Source organism: Hyla sarda, chromosome 2, assembly GCF_029499605.1.
Source record: "Hyla sarda isolate aHylSar1 chromosome 2, aHylSar1.hap1, whole genome shotgun sequence".
NCBI classification, from domain to species: Eukaryota; Metazoa; Chordata; class Amphibia; order Anura; family Hylidae; genus Hyla; species Hyla sarda.
Window position 1 is genome coordinate 188,622,144 of NC_079190.1, and position 20,086 is coordinate 188,642,229.

General features: G+C 42.7%; 1 protein-coding gene across 2 annotated transcripts in view; it reads right to left on the reverse strand.

Moving 5' to 3' along the window:
- Positions 1-293: 293 nt before the first annotated feature.
- REV1 (REV1 DNA directed polymerase) overlaps positions 294-20,086 on the reverse strand; it is a 94,910-nt gene continuing 75,117 nt past the window's right edge. For both annotated transcript variants that reach the window (XM_056555968.1, XM_056555967.1), the window contains exons 18-23: positions 17,472-17,702; positions 17,077-17,173; positions 13,472-13,689; positions 13,049-13,196; positions 9,361-9,463; positions 294-679 (exon numbers count right to left, since the gene is read on the reverse strand). In XM_056555968.1, coding sequence (XP_056411943.1) covers positions 568-679; positions 9,361-9,463; positions 13,049-13,196; positions 13,472-13,689; positions 17,077-17,173; positions 17,472-17,702 — 909 coding nt within the window. In that variant the 3' untranslated portion in view covers positions 294-567. The remainder of the gene's footprint in view (positions 680-9,360; positions 9,464-13,048; positions 13,197-13,471; positions 13,690-17,076; positions 17,174-17,471; positions 17,703-20,086) is intronic.

Genomic DNA, 20,086 nt, shown 5'->3' on the forward strand with positions numbered 1-20,086 from the left:
ATAGAAAAAGCACGAAAAAGGAGTCAGTTTTACCATAAGGTGTACTGTGTAAAAACTAAACCCTTCTTCAAAAGTTGCAAAAATTTGGTTTTCTTTTTCATTTCCCTACATAATACCCTTCTTTTTGGTTACACCATACATTTTATGGTAAAATGAAAGGTTTTATTACAAAGTACAATTTGTCTTGCAAAAAGCAAGCCCTTGTATGGATGGAAAAGGGGTTAAATCCAACATGCATAGGCATCCCAAGTTTATGTTTATACGTTTCCATGAATAAATTAACAATGTGTATTGAACTTTTCTTTATTAAACACTTGTGAACACTTCACTGTAAAAATCCATAAAACTCTTATAAACAAACAATTTGTAAATAGCCTATACTACAATAAAAGAATCTGAGACACAAATATTTACATGCAATACTGACAAATTTGGCACTTTATGAAGAAAATGTACAAAATTATTTATTAAAAGAAATTTAAAATGATTTTTAAGCTTTAAAATCATGCAAATACTCCACAAGCACTTATGGCCCAGCTAGCTGGAGATGTGGTGAGTCTCTGCCTTTTACACTACTTTCAGTGTGCTTCCATAAGTCTGCTGTAAAACAACCTGAACATTGTCCAAAATAAAGTCAAATGCCATGTTCCACACGGATTCTACAGACTGTTGCATTAACCTGGAACACAAGAAAAACATTAGACGATTCTTAATATTGTGCTATGGCCATCCTTTTACTAGAATGCTAAACAACAGAAAAACCTGCATAACAAGAGGCTTAAAGTGTACCTGTCGTCAACAAAAACTTAATATAATGTAGATAATACCATTATATGTACATTTGTAATATACATTGGTTAAAAAAATATGTATATTTTTTGTCTTTGCAGCTATTGCCTGTGTGTCTCTATGAGGAGTCCAAATACAGGAAGTGAGGGTGGACAAGCAGGGCTTGTCCTGCTTGCCGCACAGGGCCCTGCTTGTCCTCACCGTGCAGTGAGGACAAGCAGGGCAACAGGGCTCTGTGCAGTGAGGCTCTGTGACATGCTACGGCCTCACACATGAGGATGATTGACAAGCCAGGAGCCTGCACAGAGACCTGCTTGTCCTGCCATCACTTCCTGTATTTGGACTCCTCATAGAGACACACATGCACTCGTCTTTTCTTTAACCCCTTAAGGATGCTGCCTGTTTTTACCTTAATCTCTTTATGACCCAGCACGTACGGGGACGTCCTCGCACCCTGGGCTTTAAGGACCCAGGACGTCCCCATACGTCCTGGTGTTTTCCGGTCCCTGCTGCGCGCCGGGCAGAGATCGGAAGCGGATGCCTGCTGAAATGCTTCAGCGGGCATCCAGGGCACACGCCGAGGGGGGCCATGTAGGCCCCCTATGTCGGCCATCGCCGCAAATCGCAAGGGAATTCGCCCTTGCGATCTGCGGCGATACCGGGCTGATCGGGTCTCTGGGACCCGACCGCCCGGTAATTTTGCATGATCCCGGTTGTCACAGACAGCCAGGACCATGCTAAAGTATAGAAGCGAGGTGGCAAGCCTGCCACCTCCTCCTATCCCCTGCGATTCTTCGGTTAGCTAACCGACCAATCGCAGGGGAAGGGGGGGCGGTTACTTCCTCCCGCCCTGCCCGGCCCCTGGAAGTCTGGAGAGGACGGGAGGAAGACCGGAGGACGCGGCGAGGGACGGGGGAGTGCTGGAGCCCGGCCCCGGTACTTACCTCGTCCCTGAAGACTGGGATCCCAGCGGCGGAGACCGCTGCGGCGGCGACAGGCGAGTTGATCTTCGGCGGCGTCGCGGGACCTTTGCAGCAGTCCAGACCGCTGTAAAGCAATCTGGACTGCTCCATCTGGTCCCCTTACACTACAACTCCCAGCATGCCCAGACAGCCCTTGGCGTCTAGGCATGCTGGGAGTTGCAGTTTTGCAACATCTGGAGGTCCACAGTTTGGAGACCACTGTGCCCTTCCAGATGTTGCAAAACTACACATCCTCAGCATGCCCTTACTGTCCAGGCATGATGGGAGTTGTAGTTCTGTAACATCTGGCCCTTCAGATGTTGCAGAACTACAACTCCCAGCATGCCTGGACAGTTTTGGCATACTGGGAGTTGTAGTTTTGCAACATCTGGAAGGGCACAGATTGGAAACCACTGTATTAGTGGTCTGCAAACTGTAGTCCTCCAGATGTTGCAAAACTACAACTCCAAGCATGCTGGGAGTTGTAGTTCGGCAACATCTGGCTCTAAAGATGTTGTCGAACTACTACTTCCAGCATGCCTGAGAATGTTTGGGAGCTGTGGTTTTGCAACAACTGGAGGCACACTGGTTGGGAAACATTGTCTGTTTCCTAACTCAGTGTTTCCCAACCCGTGTGTCTCCAGCTGTTGCAAAACTATAACTACCAGCATGCACTGATAGAATGTGCATGCTGGGAGTTGTAGTTTTGCAACAGCTGGAGGTTCCCCTCCCCCTGTGAATGTACAGGGTACATTCACATGGGCAGGGGGCTTACAGTGAGTATCAGGCTGCAAGTTTGCGATGCAGCAAATTTTGCGCGGCAGCTCAAACTCGCAGCGGGAAACTCGCTGTAATCCCCCGCCCATGTGACTGTACCCTATAAACACTACACTACACTACCACAAAATAAAATAAAAAGTAAAAAACACTACATATACACATACCCCTACACAGCCCCCCTCCCCAATAAAAATGAAAAATGTCTGGTACGCCACTGTTTCCAAAATGGAGCCTCCAGCTGTTGCAAAACAACTACTCCCAGTATTGCCGGACAGCCGTTGACTGTCCAAGCATGCTGGGAGTTTTGCAACAGCCGGAGGCACCCTGTTTGGGAATCACTGGCGTAGAATACCCCTATGTCCACCCCTATGCAAATCCCTAATTCAGGCCTCAAATGCGCATGGCGTATTTCAAGGCAACAGTTTAGGGCCACATATGGGGTATCGCCGTATTCGGGAGAAATTACCTAACAAATTTTGGGGGACTTTTTCTCCTTTCACCCCTTATGAAAAGGTGAAGTTGGGGTCTACACCAGCATGTTAGTGTACAAAAATAAATTTTTTACACTAACATGCTGGTGTTGACCTATACTTTTCCTTTTAACAAGAGGTAAAAGGGAAAAAAAGCCCCCCAAAATTTGTAATGCAATTTCTCCCGATTGTTACAGCGGTTTTGACAAACGCAAAAAAAACAAAACCCCACATGTGACTCCATTTTGGAAACTACACCCCTCACGGAATGTAATGAGGGGTTCAGTGAGAATTTACCCCCCACTGGTGTCTGACAGATCTTTGGAACAGTGGGCTGTGCAAATTAAAAATTTTGTACAGCCCACTGATCTGACAGACACCAGTGGGGGGTAAATGCTCACTTTACTCCTTGTTACGTTCCCCGAGGGGTCTAGTTTCCAAAATGGTATACTATGTGGTTTTTTTTTTTTTTGCTGTCCTGGCACCATAGGGGCTTCCTAAATGAGACATGCCCCCGAGCAAAATTTGCTCTCAAAAAGCCAAATATGACTCCTTCTCTTCTGAGCATTGTAGTTCGCCGGTAGTGCACTTCAGGTCAACTTATGGGGTACCTTCATACTCAGAGGAGATGGGGTTTCAAATTTTGGGGGGTATTTTATGATATTAACCCTTGCAAAAATGTGAAATTTGGGGGGGAAACACATTTTAGTGAAATGTTATATATATTTTTTTACATATGCAAAAGTCGTGAAACACCTATGGGGTATTAAAGGGGTTATCCAGGAAAAAAACTTTTTTTTTTATATATCAACTGGTTCCAGAAAGTTAAACAGATTTGTAAATTACTTCTATTAAAAAATCTTAATCCTTTCAGTACTTCTGAAGCTTCTGAAGTTTAGGTTGTTCTTTTCTGTCTAAGTAATCTCTGATGACACGTGTCTCGGGAACCACCCAGTTTAGAAGAGGTTTGCTATGGGAATTTGCTTCTAAACTGGGCGTTTCCCGAGACACGTGTCATCAGAGATTACTTAGACAGAAAAGAACAACCTTAACTTCAGAAGCTCATAAGTACTGAAATTATTAAGATTTTTTAATAGAAGTAATTTAGGGCTCAAGGTCTTGAACAAATGGCCATAGGATATAGATTTATATAAAAATAACTATATATATATATATATATATATATATATATATATATATATATATATATATATATATATATATAAATAAAACTAGTGGAGATAGGGGTCCCACAGGGCCCTTGTGATGACACCACTCCAACTAGTATAACAATAAAATGCTATATACAGATAAAATATTAAAAATGTGACCATTATAAAAAGGTAGATAAGTTCATCTAATTGATGCACTAGTTTTTTCTTTTCGAATGGCGCAATATGTACAAATAGCAACTCAATAGCAGTAACCAGTAGCAACCATATATGAAAAAGTCAGCCGGCAGCAATAAATCCTAATAAATTCTCTCAGTCCTCAATCAATGATAAATATAGAGAAAAGCTGGCCAGCATAAACACTTTGTTTCAACAAATGATTTGAGTTAAAGTCTCTAGGGCAGTCACTTTGTAACAGGTTGAACAGATTTATACTGTAACAACAATAGGATCTTTGATGGTTATCAACTATGCAAGAGATACTGGCAGTTATGACAGGTAATTTTGTATCTCACCACTCCCGGGTATGTTCGGTTGCGATCACCTCTGCGATCTCTTCTGTGATGCAGTCCTCGCAGTAAGTTGGCCCCCAGCTATCTCTCACAATGTGGGGGAACACCACCGGAGACTCGGCCGTCTCCCACAGTGGTGGTGTTTGATGGTGATCTCCTGGATAAGAACGTTACTGCTGCGGTGGCGATCCTATGGTGCCAGCACAGTAGTGGTATCAGTGGCGGTGGATGCCGGATCGCGGACCTGCAGTGCCTGCAAGTGGCTGCAAGTGCCTGCAAGATAGCAGTCCTGCACCTCCTACGCCAGGATAGTAATAGGTCGCGGTGGTCGCCAGATGGTGAATCTGCAGCGCTTCCGCCAGCAGGTAAGTGGCAGTGCTGGTAGCGTCCTCGTGGCAGCGAGGCACGCGTAGAGACGATAAATTGATTGACAGGTATCTCCGCTACTGTTTGGTTGCTTAGAAATAGAATGGAACTATATTTATTCCATATGAAAGTGGTCTCAGTAGTCACAGGGGGACGCTGGACGCGTTTCAGGACTGTCTCAGTCCTTTCTTCAGCAGCTATATAGCACCACCGCAGCAGTAACCTTCTTATCCAGGAGATCACCACCATCAAACACCACCACTGTGGGAGACTGACGAGTCTCCAGTGGTGTTCCCCCACATTGTGAGAGATAGCTGGGGGCCAACTTACTGCGAGGACTGCATCACAGAAGAGATCGCAGAGGTGATCGCAACCGAACATACCCGGGAGTGGTGAGATACAAAATTACCTGTCATAACTGCCAGTATCTCTTGCATAGTTGACAATCATCAAAGATCTTATTGTTGTTACAGTATAAATCTGTTCAACCTGTTACAAAGTGACTGCCCTAGAGACTTTAACTCAAATCATTTGTTGAAACAAAGGCCCTCATTTACTAAGAAAATCGGGTTGTAAGTCTATGTTGCTTTCTTACCAGACTGCTTTTTTCCCCTGGTATTTATTATTATGTCGCATCCTGTTTGTCGCACGTGGGTTTTGTAGGTTTTGGTTTCCAACTCCTCTGAGCTGTCGGGAAAAAATCCACAACAATTCAACAAATTCGGGTTGGAAACCTTAATAAATACGTGGGAAAGCTCAGAAATGTCGGGTAACGCCCCTTTTTCGGGTTTGGGAGAATCCACATCGGGTCCGTCGGGAAAAAATGTCGCATAGTGTCGCAGACTGGCGCACGATGTCTGTGACATGGCGCAGACAAAGATGCGACAAAAAAACCCGACAAAAGAGGTCGGGTTTAGAATAGTAAATGAGGGCCAAAGTGTTTATGCTGGCCAGCTTTTCTCTATATTTATCATCGATTGAGGCCTGAGAGAATTTATTAGGATTTATTGCTGCCGGCTGACTTTTTCATATATGGTTGGTACTGATTATGCTATTGAGTTGCTATTTGTACATATTGCGCCATTCGGAAAGAAAAAACTAGTGCATCAATTAGATGAACTTATCTACCTTTTTATAGTGGTCACATTTTTAATATTTTATTATCTGTATATACCATTTTATTGTTATACTAGTTGGAGTGGTGTCATCACAAGGGCCCTGTGGGACACCTATCTCCACTAGTTTTATATATATATATATATATATATATATATATATATATATATATATATATACATACATACATACATACACATATCCACACAGTTATTTTTATATAAATCTATTTCCATCACCTTGGGTATAGGTGATGTAATTGGGTAGCCCAGGTCGTATGGTTATTTGATTGACAAGAGCCTCTCCAAACCTACATTGTAATATATAATTTACAAATCTGTTTAACTTTCTTGAACCAGTTGATATATAAAAATAAGTTTTTTCCTGGAATACCCCTTTAAGGCTCACTTTATTCCTTGCTACGTTCCTCAAGGGGTCTAGTTTCCAAAATGGTCATGTGTTTTTTTTTTGTTGCTGTTCTGGCACCATAGGGGCTTCCTAAATGCAACATGCCCCCCAAAAACCATTTCAGAAAAATGTTCTCTCCAAAATCCCCTTGTCGCTCCTTCGCTTCTGAGCCCTCTACTGCGCCCGCCCGAACACTTTACATAGACATATGTGCTTACTCGAGAAAAATTGGGCTACAAATATAAGTATACATTTTCTCCTTTTACCCCTTGTAAAATTTCAAGAATTGGGTCTACAAGAACATGCGAGTGTAAAAAATGAAGATTGTGAATTTTCTCCTTCACTTTGCTGCTATTCCTGTGAAACACCTAAAGGGTTAAAACGCTGACTGAATGTCATTATGAATACTTTGGGGGGTGCAGTTTTTATAATGGGGTCATTTTTGGGGTATTTCTAAGATGAAGACCCTTCAAATCCACTTCAAACATGAACTGGTCCCTGAAAAATTGTGAGTTTGGAAATTTTGTGAAAAATTGGAAAATTGCTGCTGAACTTTGAAGCCCTCTGGTGTCTTCCAAAAGTAAAAACTCATAAATTTTATGATGCAAACATAAAGTGGACATATTGTATATGTGAATAAAATAAAAAATTATTTGGAATATCCATTTTCCTTACAAGCAGAGAGCTTCAAAGTTAGAAAAATGCTAAATTTTCAAATTTTTCAGCAAATTTGGGGATTTTTCACCAAGAAAGGATGCAAGTTACCAAAAATTTTTACCACCATGTTAAAGTAGAATATGTCACGAAAAAACAATCTCGGAATCAGAATGATAACTAAAAGCATTCCAGAGTTATTAATGTTTAAAGTGACAGTGGTCAGATGTGCAAAAAATGGCCGGGTCCTAAGGTGTAAAATGGCTGGGTCCTTAAGGGGTTAAAGGGGTACTCCGGTGGTGCCAGAAAGTTAAACATATTTGTAAATTACTTCTATTACAAAAATCTTAATCCTTCCTGTATTTATTAGCTGCTGAATACTACAGAGGAAATTCTTTTCTTTTTGGAATGCTCTCTGATGACATCACAAACACACTGCTCTCTGCTGACCTTATTATAATAATAATAAGTCTTTATTTATTTATTGTTGTCCTTAGTGGGATTTGAACCCAAGGCAGCAGTGCTAACCACTAAGCCACCATGCTGCCCTTAGCATACATCTGCTATGCACGGTTGCTAAAATGGACAGAGATGTCAGCAGAGAGCACTGTGCTCGTGATGTCATCAGTGTTCCAAAATGAAAGGAATTTCCTCTGTAGCATTCAGCAGCTAATAAGTACTGGAAGGATTAAGATTTTTTAATAGAAGTAATTTACAAATATGTTTAACTTTCTGGCACCAGTTGATTTAATAAAGAAAAAAAATTTGTTTTTCCACCGGAGTACCCCTTTAATGACCAAGCCCAACTTTTTAAATCTGGAATGTGTCACTTTCAGTGGTAATATGGTAATACCTCTGAGATGCTTTTACTTAGTTTTTTCGTGATACATTGTACTTTATATTAGTGGTAAATATTTGTTGATCCATGCAGCATTTTTTGTAAAAAACTCCAAAATAATCATTTAAATTTTTTTTTTTAATGACATCTACTGTATGATAAAATTTGTTATTTTTACTCTGTAGATCGTTCTGATAAAAAGCTATATAAATTAGGTAAAGCCATAATTGCCATTGTACCAATTATGGCGATACCTAATTTATATAGCTTTTTATGTTTTCCTTTTCACAACAAAATCCATTCCATGTTCTGACAGCCATTTATTTTTCGCCCAACACCATTGTGTGAGGGCTTATTTTTTGTTGGACATATGCATACATCCAGTTGCGTTAACATGTAGGCAACTGGGACGTATGCACACATTCTGTGGTGGGAAGGGGTTAATGGACAAAGTCATCAAATGTCACTATAGGATTAGGAAAACATGCCTGTGCTAGACTTGTCTGTGGATAGTTGTGACTAGTATTGCTCCTCAACTTCATAGAAGTGAGTGGTGCCGCAACACTACATCCCTGGCTTCAATTGCCTTTTTTTTATTCTTATTTTTTAAGAAAGCGTCCATTGTCTTCTAATTCTGGACAGCTTGATTTAAAAACCCCTTAAAAAAGGACTCCAGACATTGTGCTGAAGGCTATTTTTTCACATCTGACTTGTCACTTAGTTTGTGGTAATAACTTCATAATTGTTTAACTTATTCAAGTAGGTCTGAGACAATTTTTCCTGACTTGACTAGGGTACTCCACCCCCAGGGGATAGGGGATAAGATGTCTGATCGCGGGGGTCCTGCTGCTGGGGACCCCCGCGATCTCTCCTACAACACCCCCGTTCCTCAGTTGCACAGAGCGAGGATCGCTCCGTGGCTGATGACAGGTGATACAGGATACGGAGTATCGTGACCTCACGGCTCCGTCTCCTCATGACATCAAGTCCTACCCCCCAATGCAAGCCAATGGGAGGGGGCGTGATGGCTGCCACTCCTCTTCCCAAAGGCTTGCATTGAGGGGGCGGGGCGTGTATCACTCCGTGCAGCTGAGGAAGAGATCGCAGGGTGCTGCAGGAGAGATTGCGGGGGTCCCCAGCGGCGGGACCCCCGCGATCAGACATTTTATCACCTATCCTTTGCATAGGGGATAAGATGTCTAGGGGCAGAGTTCCCCTTTAAAGGCTTAGGCCAACTATATGTCCATCACAATATCTGATCTCCCATGTTATAAATAAAAGAAAATAAGTCACCTTTTCATGTATTTGATAACCAGATCTAATTTCTCCAAATCTTTTTCTTCAATTAAATCGGTACAATACTTCACTACTTGCAATATATCTTCTTCCATAGGATCTGATGAGAAATAAGACATTACTGAGATTGTGCTATGCCCCATTGATGATACAACTTTGTCCCCAAATTGCATTAATTATTATTATTTTGAAGCACCATTAAAGTTTAAGAACTTATCATGAGGCAAAGAAGTCAAGTGCTATAAACATAAGCCTACAGAAAGACAGGCAGAGAATGTCCTGCTCACATGAAATCTTGGTAAGAGGAGAGAGCAGAGGTTTGGGAGATTAGTTCAGAGACACATTAATAGTACAGGTTGTGGACAGCCTTGTAGGACATTTTAAAAAGGGTTGTCCAGGATTAGAACAACTCTATTCTTTCTTGCAAAAACAGCACCACTCCTGTTCACAGATTATGCCTGGTATTGCAGCTCAGCTCCATTGAATGGGACGGAGCTGCAGGACTGGCACTTTTTTTTTGCAAAAAAGAAGCAGTTTTTCTAATCTTGGACAACCCCTTGAACAATGTCCTACAAGGCTGTCCATAACCTGTACTATGGCTGCACGATATGGGGAAAATGTGCGATTGCGATTTTGGGCCCAAATATTGCGATTGCGATATAATAAAAAATAAATAAATGGTGAAATCCCCCCATTTCATGTCCAATCGCCTCCATTTCACATCTATCCACCCATTTTATGCCCACCGCCCACTTCACATCTCCCCCTTGTCACATTCTCCTCCCGTCACATCCCCCCCATCATCACATTTCCCCCCCCCCCCCCCCCCGTTACCTTCTTGTATGCTATGCCAGGGTGCCTCCAGTTGTTGCAAAACTACAACTCTTAGCATGTCCGGACCGGCAAAGGCTGTCCGGGCATGCTGGGAGTAGTAGTTTCACAACAGCTGAAGGCACCCTGGTTGGGAAACACTGAGCTAAGGGTGCAGGGAAGAAAATAAAAAAACCTTATGCTCACATGTCCCGGTCCCTGCAGATTCGTCTCCATGCCCTACGGAGTTTCCTCTCTTCTTAGTACAGTACAACCTTTCCCTTTTCAGCCAATCACTGGCCGCAGTGGTGTCACATGTCAAGCCAGTGATTGGCTGATGGGGAGAGGTCTTGTACTGCAGTAATACACTAGGTTTCCTGGGTCCCGAGGAAGATTTGAAATCCACCCGGGAAACCCAATGTATTTCTGCAGTACAAGACCTCTCCCCATCAGCCAATCACTGGCTTGACATGTGACACCACTGTGGCCAGTGATTGGCTGAAAAGGGAAAGGTCGTACTGTACTAAGAAGAGAGGAAACTCCGTAGGGCATGGAGACGAATCTGCAGGGACCGGGACATGGGAGCATAAGGTTTTTTATTTTCTTCCCTGCACCCTTAGCTCAGTGTTTCCCAACCAGGGTGCCTTCAGCTGTTGTGAAGCTACTACTCCCAGCATGCCCGGACAGCCTTTGCCGATCCGGACATGCTAAGAGTTGTAGTTTTGCAACAACAGGAGGCCCCCTGGTTGGGAAACACTGACTTAGTATTTAAATTTGCTTTTACCTGCTCTGGCCGGCCCCCGCCACGGGAGCCAGCCCGAGCAGATAATCGCATGTTTTCCCGGGGGGCCATATCGCAAAAAGCGCGATTCGATTGCTTTTGCGATATATCGTGCAGCCCTACTCTGAACTAATCTCCCAAACCTCTGCTTTCTCCTCTCATCTTCTATCCTAAATCTCTAGTAATACGTAGACAGTAAAGGAGAAACATAGACTAACAGGTCAGTGGAGTTGAGGGTGGATTGAAGAGGGTACAGGAGCTTAAGACGGGAGGCCACAGAGAAGTTTGTTGATAAGGGCTTAAATGTGTAGTTTAAAGGAAATCTGTGATCAGACTTTACCCTAGATAACAGTTGGAAACAAGTTATATAAAGGTAAATTCAGCTTGCTTACCATGTCTGGTTGTCAGGGCTGGCAGTGATCTAGAGAAAACAAGTTTGAAAATTGTCCTGCGCTGTATGCCAATCATGGTCTATGTTGTCCCCGGGGTTTCTTCATCGTGGGGTAGTCACAACGCTCCAGGCGTGATTGACAGATGGGTATCTCTGAAGTAACAGTTTAGCACCGAAATCTTGTGCAGTCCCAGACGCATTTACAGCTTGGAGCGCTGTGACAACCCAGAACCCTATATCTTTATTTATTTTTTGTTATATCCACAGACAACCTCTTGACTGTGACTTGATCGTAATGGAGAAAAAGGGGTAAAAATGAAGAATTAGCTCCCCGAATGCAGAATGCTGTATATATGGCGGCTGCATAGTAGGGGACTATAAAATTAGCTTAGTTGCTGGGACTCACGGCTAATGACTGACATCAGCGATCACGCTTGTGTCCATCATTAACCATTCAGATGCCAATGCCAATCAATGCTGATCACTGCATTTTCAAATTAAGATGACAGTTGCTGGTGGGGCTAATCGGGACCACAGAGAACTTGTATAAAACAATTCCCTAATAAATGGTGAAGCTCAACAAGCGCCAGCTAAGTAATGCACCTAAAACTGATGGACTGGAGCCTGGTTTTTAACCACATTTCTAAGTGAAAATCAAGTCTGAGTTAGAAAATAATAAGTATACAAAAGTATTCTGGTATGAAAAAGACTTCATAGGAGTATCATTGTTGCCAATGCCAGTGTTTCATTTGTCAAATGCAGTATAGACAATGAGAGCCTTTGGGTGACTGTCCTCTTCTGCTTAGAAGGTATTTGAGATACTAAATATCTCCAATATCAATCAAACAATTATATGGTTAACTACATAAGCACATGGATGAAAAAATAGAGCAAAACTTTTTTCTTCCAAATGTAATAAACCTATATACCAAGTAGGGCTGGGCGGTATACCGGTTCATACCGAATACCGAATTTTTTGGGCTGCACGATATGAATTTTCCCCCATACCGCAATACTGGTTGGGCCCCTACCCCTTGGGAATGTATTATCAGCCTAGCGCAGCGCTGTCCCCACATCGGGGAACTAACCCTATGTTACCCGCCAGCACTGTTCTGCCCCCCCCCAATTAATGATCAGCCCAGCGGGGTACTACTCACAGATGTCAAGCACTGCCCTCCTCCTCTTTGTTGGGGGCCGCCGGGCACTGGAACTCACTGTACACCAGTGGTCTCCAACCTGTGGACCTCCAGCTGTTGCTAAACTACAACTCCCAGCATGCCCGGACAGCCAACGGCTGTCCGGGCATGCTGGGAGTTGTAGTTTTGCAACAGCTGGAGGTCCGCAGGTTGGAGACCACTGCTGTACGCTGTATCCCTAAGCCCGGGCTGCAAAAGATACAGAAAATAAACTTTTAACTCACCCACCTCGGCCACACGCTGGGAGCGGGGGAGGACAGCCGTCAGCCTATCACTGGCCAGAGCGATGTCCCGCCCCGGCTAGTGATAGGCCGAGCCCACTGTCATGTAAGAAGCCGGCAGAACAGCGCTGGCGGGTCACATGATTTGGGGGGGGGGGGGTTATTGGGGGGTGAAAATACCGTTATATACCGTGGAACCGCCGTAAGTTAAGAAAAATACTGTGATACACATATTTGGTCACACCGCCCAACCCTAATACCAAGTCTTGTTTTGTAGAGCACATACCAGAAATTGTAGTAATCCACTCTCTCAGCAATGTTTTCACATCATTAAATTCAATGGCACCTGCCAGATTAGGAGCTTTTGATCTGTAAGAACTGCATCCTTCCGTCATGGATCCTTGGACATCTGATGTTGAGGGACCTATTTCAACCTAAAGACATAAGTAAATGTGTTAAATTATTGCACGACTTGGTTCATTCAGGTTACTAAAACAGCCAATGGGGGCATATTTAACATTATGAAGAGGAAGGGTGGTGCAGTTGCCCATAGCAACCACTCAGATTTCATCTTACATTTTTTAAAAGGCCTCTGTTAAATTAAAGCTGGGATCTGATTGGTTGCTATGTGCAATTGCACGAGGTTAGATAAATCTCCCCCTATGTACACTCAAACATATATCTACAAAATTCACATATTTCCGTTTACCTGAGACTGCCCTGGAGCTATGGCTTCTTGTTTGAGGAGGGCATCTTTTAGTTTTTGAGGACTAACATTTGCTGTAGAGTTTTTAGCAGGGCTACTAAAAAGTTTGTTTTTCAAAGGACTATGCATCTTTTTTGTAGGGCTGACTTGATTTTTCTTTCTGCTCCTTTTCTTTGCCTTCAGTGTAGGCTTTTTGAGCTGCTGCAAAGGATTTTTGGAAACTGCAAAATATAGAAAATAAAAATAAAACAAAATCTATATTTAGTTGCTTATCGTTGTAATTGTATAGACCTACAATACAGAAGAGAGAGAAAGTGTAATTTTACCATAATGTGACCTGCGTAGAATCCTAAACCCCCAAAAAGTTTTTTTTTTTTTTTTTAAATTGTGCTGTGCCCGTTAATTTTTTTTTGGCTTCACTATAGATTTTGTGGTATTATCAAGTACAGTCATGCTTTAACCTGTTGGGGAACAAGGGCATACAGGTACGCCCTGGCCCCGTTACTGGCTGAGCACGCTTCAAACCCTGTGGGTCTCAACTGCTATCAGCAGCCAGGACCCAGGGTTAATGCAGGGCACCAGCAATCAGGCCGATGTCCGGCATTAACCCTGTAGACTAAAACGAAAGTAAAAGTATCCCAGCAGCTCAGCGGAGCTGATCGGGACCATCGCGGTGAAACTGCAATTTCCCGATCAGTTAAGTGGATGGCGAGAGGGCCCTTACCTGCCTCCTCACCAGCCGATCGGTGGTCTGATGCTCCCAGCCTGCTATGCTGGAGCAGCAGAGCACCGATAACACTGATCAATATCATGGCATAGCATTGATCAGTACAGTGATCCCTCAAGTTACAATATTAATTGGTTCCAGGACGACCATTGTATGTTGAGACCATAACTCTATGGAAACGGGTAATTGGTTCGGAAGCAACCAAAATATCATCCAAAAAAAGTGAGGAGTAAACAAAAATAAGTAGATAACTAATATAGACAAAGCAAGTCCTTACAGAAAGAGCTGCTGGGAGCTGTAAATTACTGTCTATGTAGAAGATAGGAGCTCCTTCAGGGTCCTGTACAGTACACGCAATGTCCTAAAAAAGTAAAATGGAGCCACCCTTACCTGGCGTCTAAAGGAGCAGGTAACTGTGGCACAGGTAAAGAGTAGTACAAAACATGAAGTACCTCCCTGTACTGTAGGGGGCGCTACCAGACAGGAATTCAGTGCATACACTTCAGTAATACAGGTATTTTACCAGTGGATGCTCATTCTGATTGGTCAGTTCTTCCAGCCATTGACATTTTTCACAGATCTGGACTGTTCGTAGCATTGTATGTTGGGTCTGGTTTTAAGTTACAATGGTCCAGAAAAGGCCATTGTATGTTGAAACTATTATATGTTGAGGCCATTGTAAGTTGAGGGATCACTGTATATGCAGTCAAAAGATTGCATGTTATATCCCCATATAGGGGCTAATAAAATAAAAATAAAGTGTTAAAAAAAGTTAATAAAAGTGAATTAACCCCTTCCTAATAAAAGTTTTAATCCCCCCCTTTCCCCATTTTTTAAATAAAATAATAATAAAAAAATAATCATGTGGCACCGCCGTGTGCGTAAATGTCCGATCTATTAAAATATAAAGTTAGCTAAACCACACGGTCGATGGCGTACAGTAAAAAAAAAGCCATAGTCCAAAATTGTGTATTTTTGGTCACTTAATATATCATAAAAAAATTAAAAGCAATCAAAAAGTCCTCTCAAAACAAAAATGGTACCGATAAAAACTACAGATCACAGCGCAAAAAATTAGCCCTCATATATCCCTGTATGCAGAAAAAAAAAAACGTTATAGGGGTCAGAAGTTGACAATTTTAAATATACAAATTTTGGTGCATGTAGTCAATTTTTTTTAAAGTAGTAAAATAAATTGAAACCGACATAACCATATGGACCTACAGAATAAAGATAAGGTGGCATGGTTACCGAAAAGTGCACTGCATATAAACGGAAGCCCCCAAAAGTTACAAAATAGATTATTTTTTGGTTTCGCGGCAGATTGTTATAAAATTAGTGATGTCATTACAAAGTGCCGTTGGTGACGCAAAACACAAGCACTTATATGGATCTGTAGGTGCAAAATTTTAATCGGTATGAATAAAAAGAAAAAAAAAAAGTGCAAAAACAAAATATTGGCCTGGTCCTCAACCCCTTAAGGACGCAGCCAATTTTATTTTTGCGTTTTTGTTTTTTCCTCCTCGCCTTCTAAAATTCATAACTCTTTTACATTTCCATTCCCAGACCCATATGAGGGCTTGTTTTTTGCGTGACCAGTTGTACTTTGTAATGACATCACTAATTTTACCCTTAAATGTATGGTAAACCCCCCCAAATTTTTTTTGGTGTGTAAGGAAATTTAAATGAAAATCATAATTTTGCTAATTTGGGTTTTTCATTTTCACGCTGTACACTTTATGGTAAAAAATACATGTTTTCTTTATTCTCTGGGTCAATATGATTAAAATGATACCCATGCTACATACATTTCTATAATTGTACTGCTTTAAAAAAAATCTCTAACTTTTTTTTTTTAGCTAAATCAGTATGTTTAAAATTGCCCTATTTTCACCACCTATAACTTTCTTATTTTTCCGTATTCAAGGATGTGTGAGGGCTCATTTTTTGTGCCATGATCTGTAGAATGTTTTGCGTATATGTGACTTCTTGATCGCCTTTTATTTTTTTTTGTAGTTTGATGTGACAAAAAAAGCATAATTTAACTTTTTTTCTTTTTTTACAATTACGCCGTTCGCCGTAGGGGGTCATTAATATTATATTTTTATAGATCAGATATTTACGCACGCAATGATACCAAATATGTTTATTATCTTTTTTTACGCTTTTATGTATTAATATAGGGAAAAAGGGTGATTTAAAACTTTATTGGGGGAGGGGATTTTTCTAATTTTTTTTACATTTATTTTACACTTTTTTAAGTCCCCATAGGGGGCTATTTATAGCAATCATTAGATTGCTAATACTGTTTAGTGCTATGCATAGGACTGATCAGTATTATCGGTGATCTTCTGCTCTGGTCTACTGGAAGGCAGATCAGTGCAGAAGACCCCGGGAGACGGATGGAGACAGGTGAGGGGACCTCAGTCCACCATCTTGGCTTATCTGATCCCCGCGTGCTGTGGGCGATTAGATCAGCCATTATAAGTGCCGCACTGCCGTGATCTGTATTGATCACGGCACCTGAGGGGTTAATGGCAGACATCAGCGCGATCACGGATGTCTGCCATTACCGGTGGGTCCGCGGCTGCTGACCGACGCCTGGAATGAAGCGAGCACATCTCCTGTGCTCGCATCACAGCCGAGCCATAAATGTACGGTACTGTGCACTAAGAGGTGCTATGCAGCGCTGTACATTTACGGTGCATGTCCTTAAGTGGTTAAGCCCAAAATGGGCTTGAGCCTTAAGGGGTTAAATAAGCCATCATATGGCTCTGTAGGTGGAAAATTAAAAAACGTATGGCAATTGACAAGGTAGAGAAGGGGGAAAAAATGAAAACAAACATTTTAAATCATTGTGTCCTCTACGGGTTAAGTTTACCAATTGTTGCTTCAGGATGTTTGTTTCTTTGACCGTAAGCAGCTCTTAACTCCTCCTGCAGATCAGCGGGCAGGGCTGCAAATACTTCTGGATCCACCTGAAGAAACAGGGATTCAAATGTATATACTGTGATCTTATAGATATATCTGCTCTATGTTACATTTTCTGAATTCCTATCTATTTAGTGGCAATACGATTAGTTCTATTGCACCCAGGGAACCCTTTTCTATTGATCTTACTGTAAAGAACGGATGTTAACAACCTTATCACTATATAAAATTTGACAACAACACTGCTTTCCCTAATGTGCCTTTATTTTAACTCACAGTCAAAAAAATATGAGCTGTTGCTAAAAATGATTCCACAGTGCACCAATTCAGAAAGACTGGTCTTACCTGGGAAAAAGCTGGAAGGGCAATGACATTTATTCCAGACTCCTCTGCTTGATCAGTAAGTGGTGGTATCTGTAGAAGGACTGTTGCCACTGGCTGTTCTTGCAATGCAATGGTACTACAACCATTTTCTTTTTTACCTTCACTAATGGGCAATTTCTGCTGGAGGGCAAACGTCTGCTCCACTTGTTCCCTTATATCAGGGGGTAGTGCTTCTAAGACAGAGGGGTCGACCTGCAATACAATTTTTCATCATGTTTTAAATGCACATCTATGGGGGAATTTATCAAAGCTGTACAAGAGAGGTCAGATGTGAAAGTCTCTTGGTTCCTTAAAAATGTGTGACTTTTGTCATCAATACGCTCTCAGTGAATGCTTAGAAGCGAACATATCCATAAACCCTTTTAAGCAAATCGCTATACACTTTGACAATAGTTTCTGATTAAAATTTACTACAAATTGCCCCTTTAAATGGGCACTGTCAGATTCAAAAACGTTTTCTATGTTGTACATCTTGGTAAAACATTAACCTTTCTAATATACTTCATAAGAGAATTATGTTTCCTTTTTATAGAAATCACGTCTTATAAAATCAAGGCTTTGTCCAAGCTGAAGCACAGGCATGGACAATGTCCAGTAAGGGAGGGTGGGCTGGCACTCCTCTGTGCTCTCTCCTGTGTGATAGTACTCCTCTGTGCTATCTGATAGGACAGGAGAGAGCACAGAGAAGTGCTATCAGACAGGAGAGAGCACAGAGGAGCACTATCAGACAGGAGAGAGCACAGAGGAGTACTATCAGACAGGAGAGAGCACAGAGGAGTGCTATCAGACAGGAGAGAGCACAGAGGAGCACTATCAGACAGGAGAGAGCACAGAGGAGTACTATCAGACAGGAGAGAGCACAGAGGAGTGCTATCAGACAGGAGAGAGCACAGAGGAGTCCTATCAGACAGGGGAGAGCACAGATGAGTGCTATCAGACAGGAGAGAGCACAGAGGAGTCCTATCAGATAGGAGAGAGCAGAGGAGTGCTAGCCCACCCTCACTTACTGGACTTTGTCCATGCCTGTGCTTCAGCTTGGACAAAGCCATGATTTCTCTAAAAAGGAAATAACATTTTCTTATGAAGTATATTAGAAAGGTTAATATTTTGCTAAGATGTACAATATATAAAAAGTTTTTGTATCTGACAGTGCCAATTTAAGCATATTAGTACCATGTAGTTCTCAAAAAGGCATCCTTATTTTGTCTTCTAAAAGTAAATCTCTTTTTCTCGTAGCATTCATTGGGGGGCACAGATACTGATGGGTATATGCTCTTGCCACTAGGAGGCGCTGACACTAAGGAAAAGAAGCCTGGAACCAGCCACCATCCCAGGAGCACCAGAACCACCATCCAAAGAACACACCACAGGACTCGGGAGGAAAAGCCTCAGAGAGTATGACCCTGAGCCAGAACCACAGTCAAGAGCAGGACGAGGGAAATACCCTCAGTCCTGGGTGACACTTACCCCGAAGGAGGAGAAGGGGGGAAAACTGCCAACAAGAACCGGAATGCCTTGAGAAGGGGCATCCCTGAGCACCAGAGCGGAAGACATGGGAACTGGGAGGTTTCCAGGACTCCGGAAGGTCCCACACCCGAAGTGTGAGAGCAAACCCAGCCACAGTAAAAAGCACCGGGGAATGTACTTGTGAGACAAGACTAGAAGTAGCACGGTTCAGCGAGACCACCCCCAGGGAAGTCGGAAAGAAGATGGGCAGGAGTGCCATGCATGCCCCAGGTTTCAGCCCTCACTACTGCCCGAAGAACAGGAGGGCAGTTCAAGGGAGAAAAAAAACCCAGGCGTCCAGGAGGGGACCCAATGCAAAAAAAACTCTCCGACACCTGAGAACACGAACGAAGAGAGGAGAACAAGGAAAACAAGCCTTGGACCCCAGTGGTTTGCACGGATCGGAAGACCCCAAGGCAAAGGACCGACAGGACAAACCGGAGGAGGAGGGGAAAGGGAGCCTAGCCGGAACTCCCAGGTGCCAGGCACCGAAAGGCTACTCCAGTAGACTGTAGAGTCTAAAGTTTGGGCAACTGACCGAATAAGAAGGAAGAATGGACCCACCGTCCAGAAGGTCTCCACCAAGGGAGAAGGAAAGCGGTGGCAGGAAGCATAACACAGATGGGCCAGACCGCCGCAGCTGAGCCATCCATGACCGCAGACACCCCTCCAGCAAAGGCAACTAAGAAAAGGAGGGAGGTGCAAGGTTGTAATAGGAAGCCGTGAGCACACAGACGTAGCTGGCGGGACCATCTCCTGATTGCTCAGAGCAGAACAGGAATTCAGCGAGAAACCCCCACAAAAGTAAGGGGAGAGAGAAGGCACTACAACTCTCAGCCCACAGGAAAGAGACTCGCTGCGGCCAGGAACGGAATGCCCCGGAATGGGATGAATATGTTCTGAAGACACCGTGCTGAGTTAGTGGACTGTAATCTTTTGCACCGGGTGATTATTATGTTCTATATCCTGCATATTGCACTTTTTGTATAAGTGAGCAAAGATTATGGACAAAATTAACAATTAATTGCAATCCCTGTTGAAGTGTCTTTTCTTAAAGTGAATTGGACTAC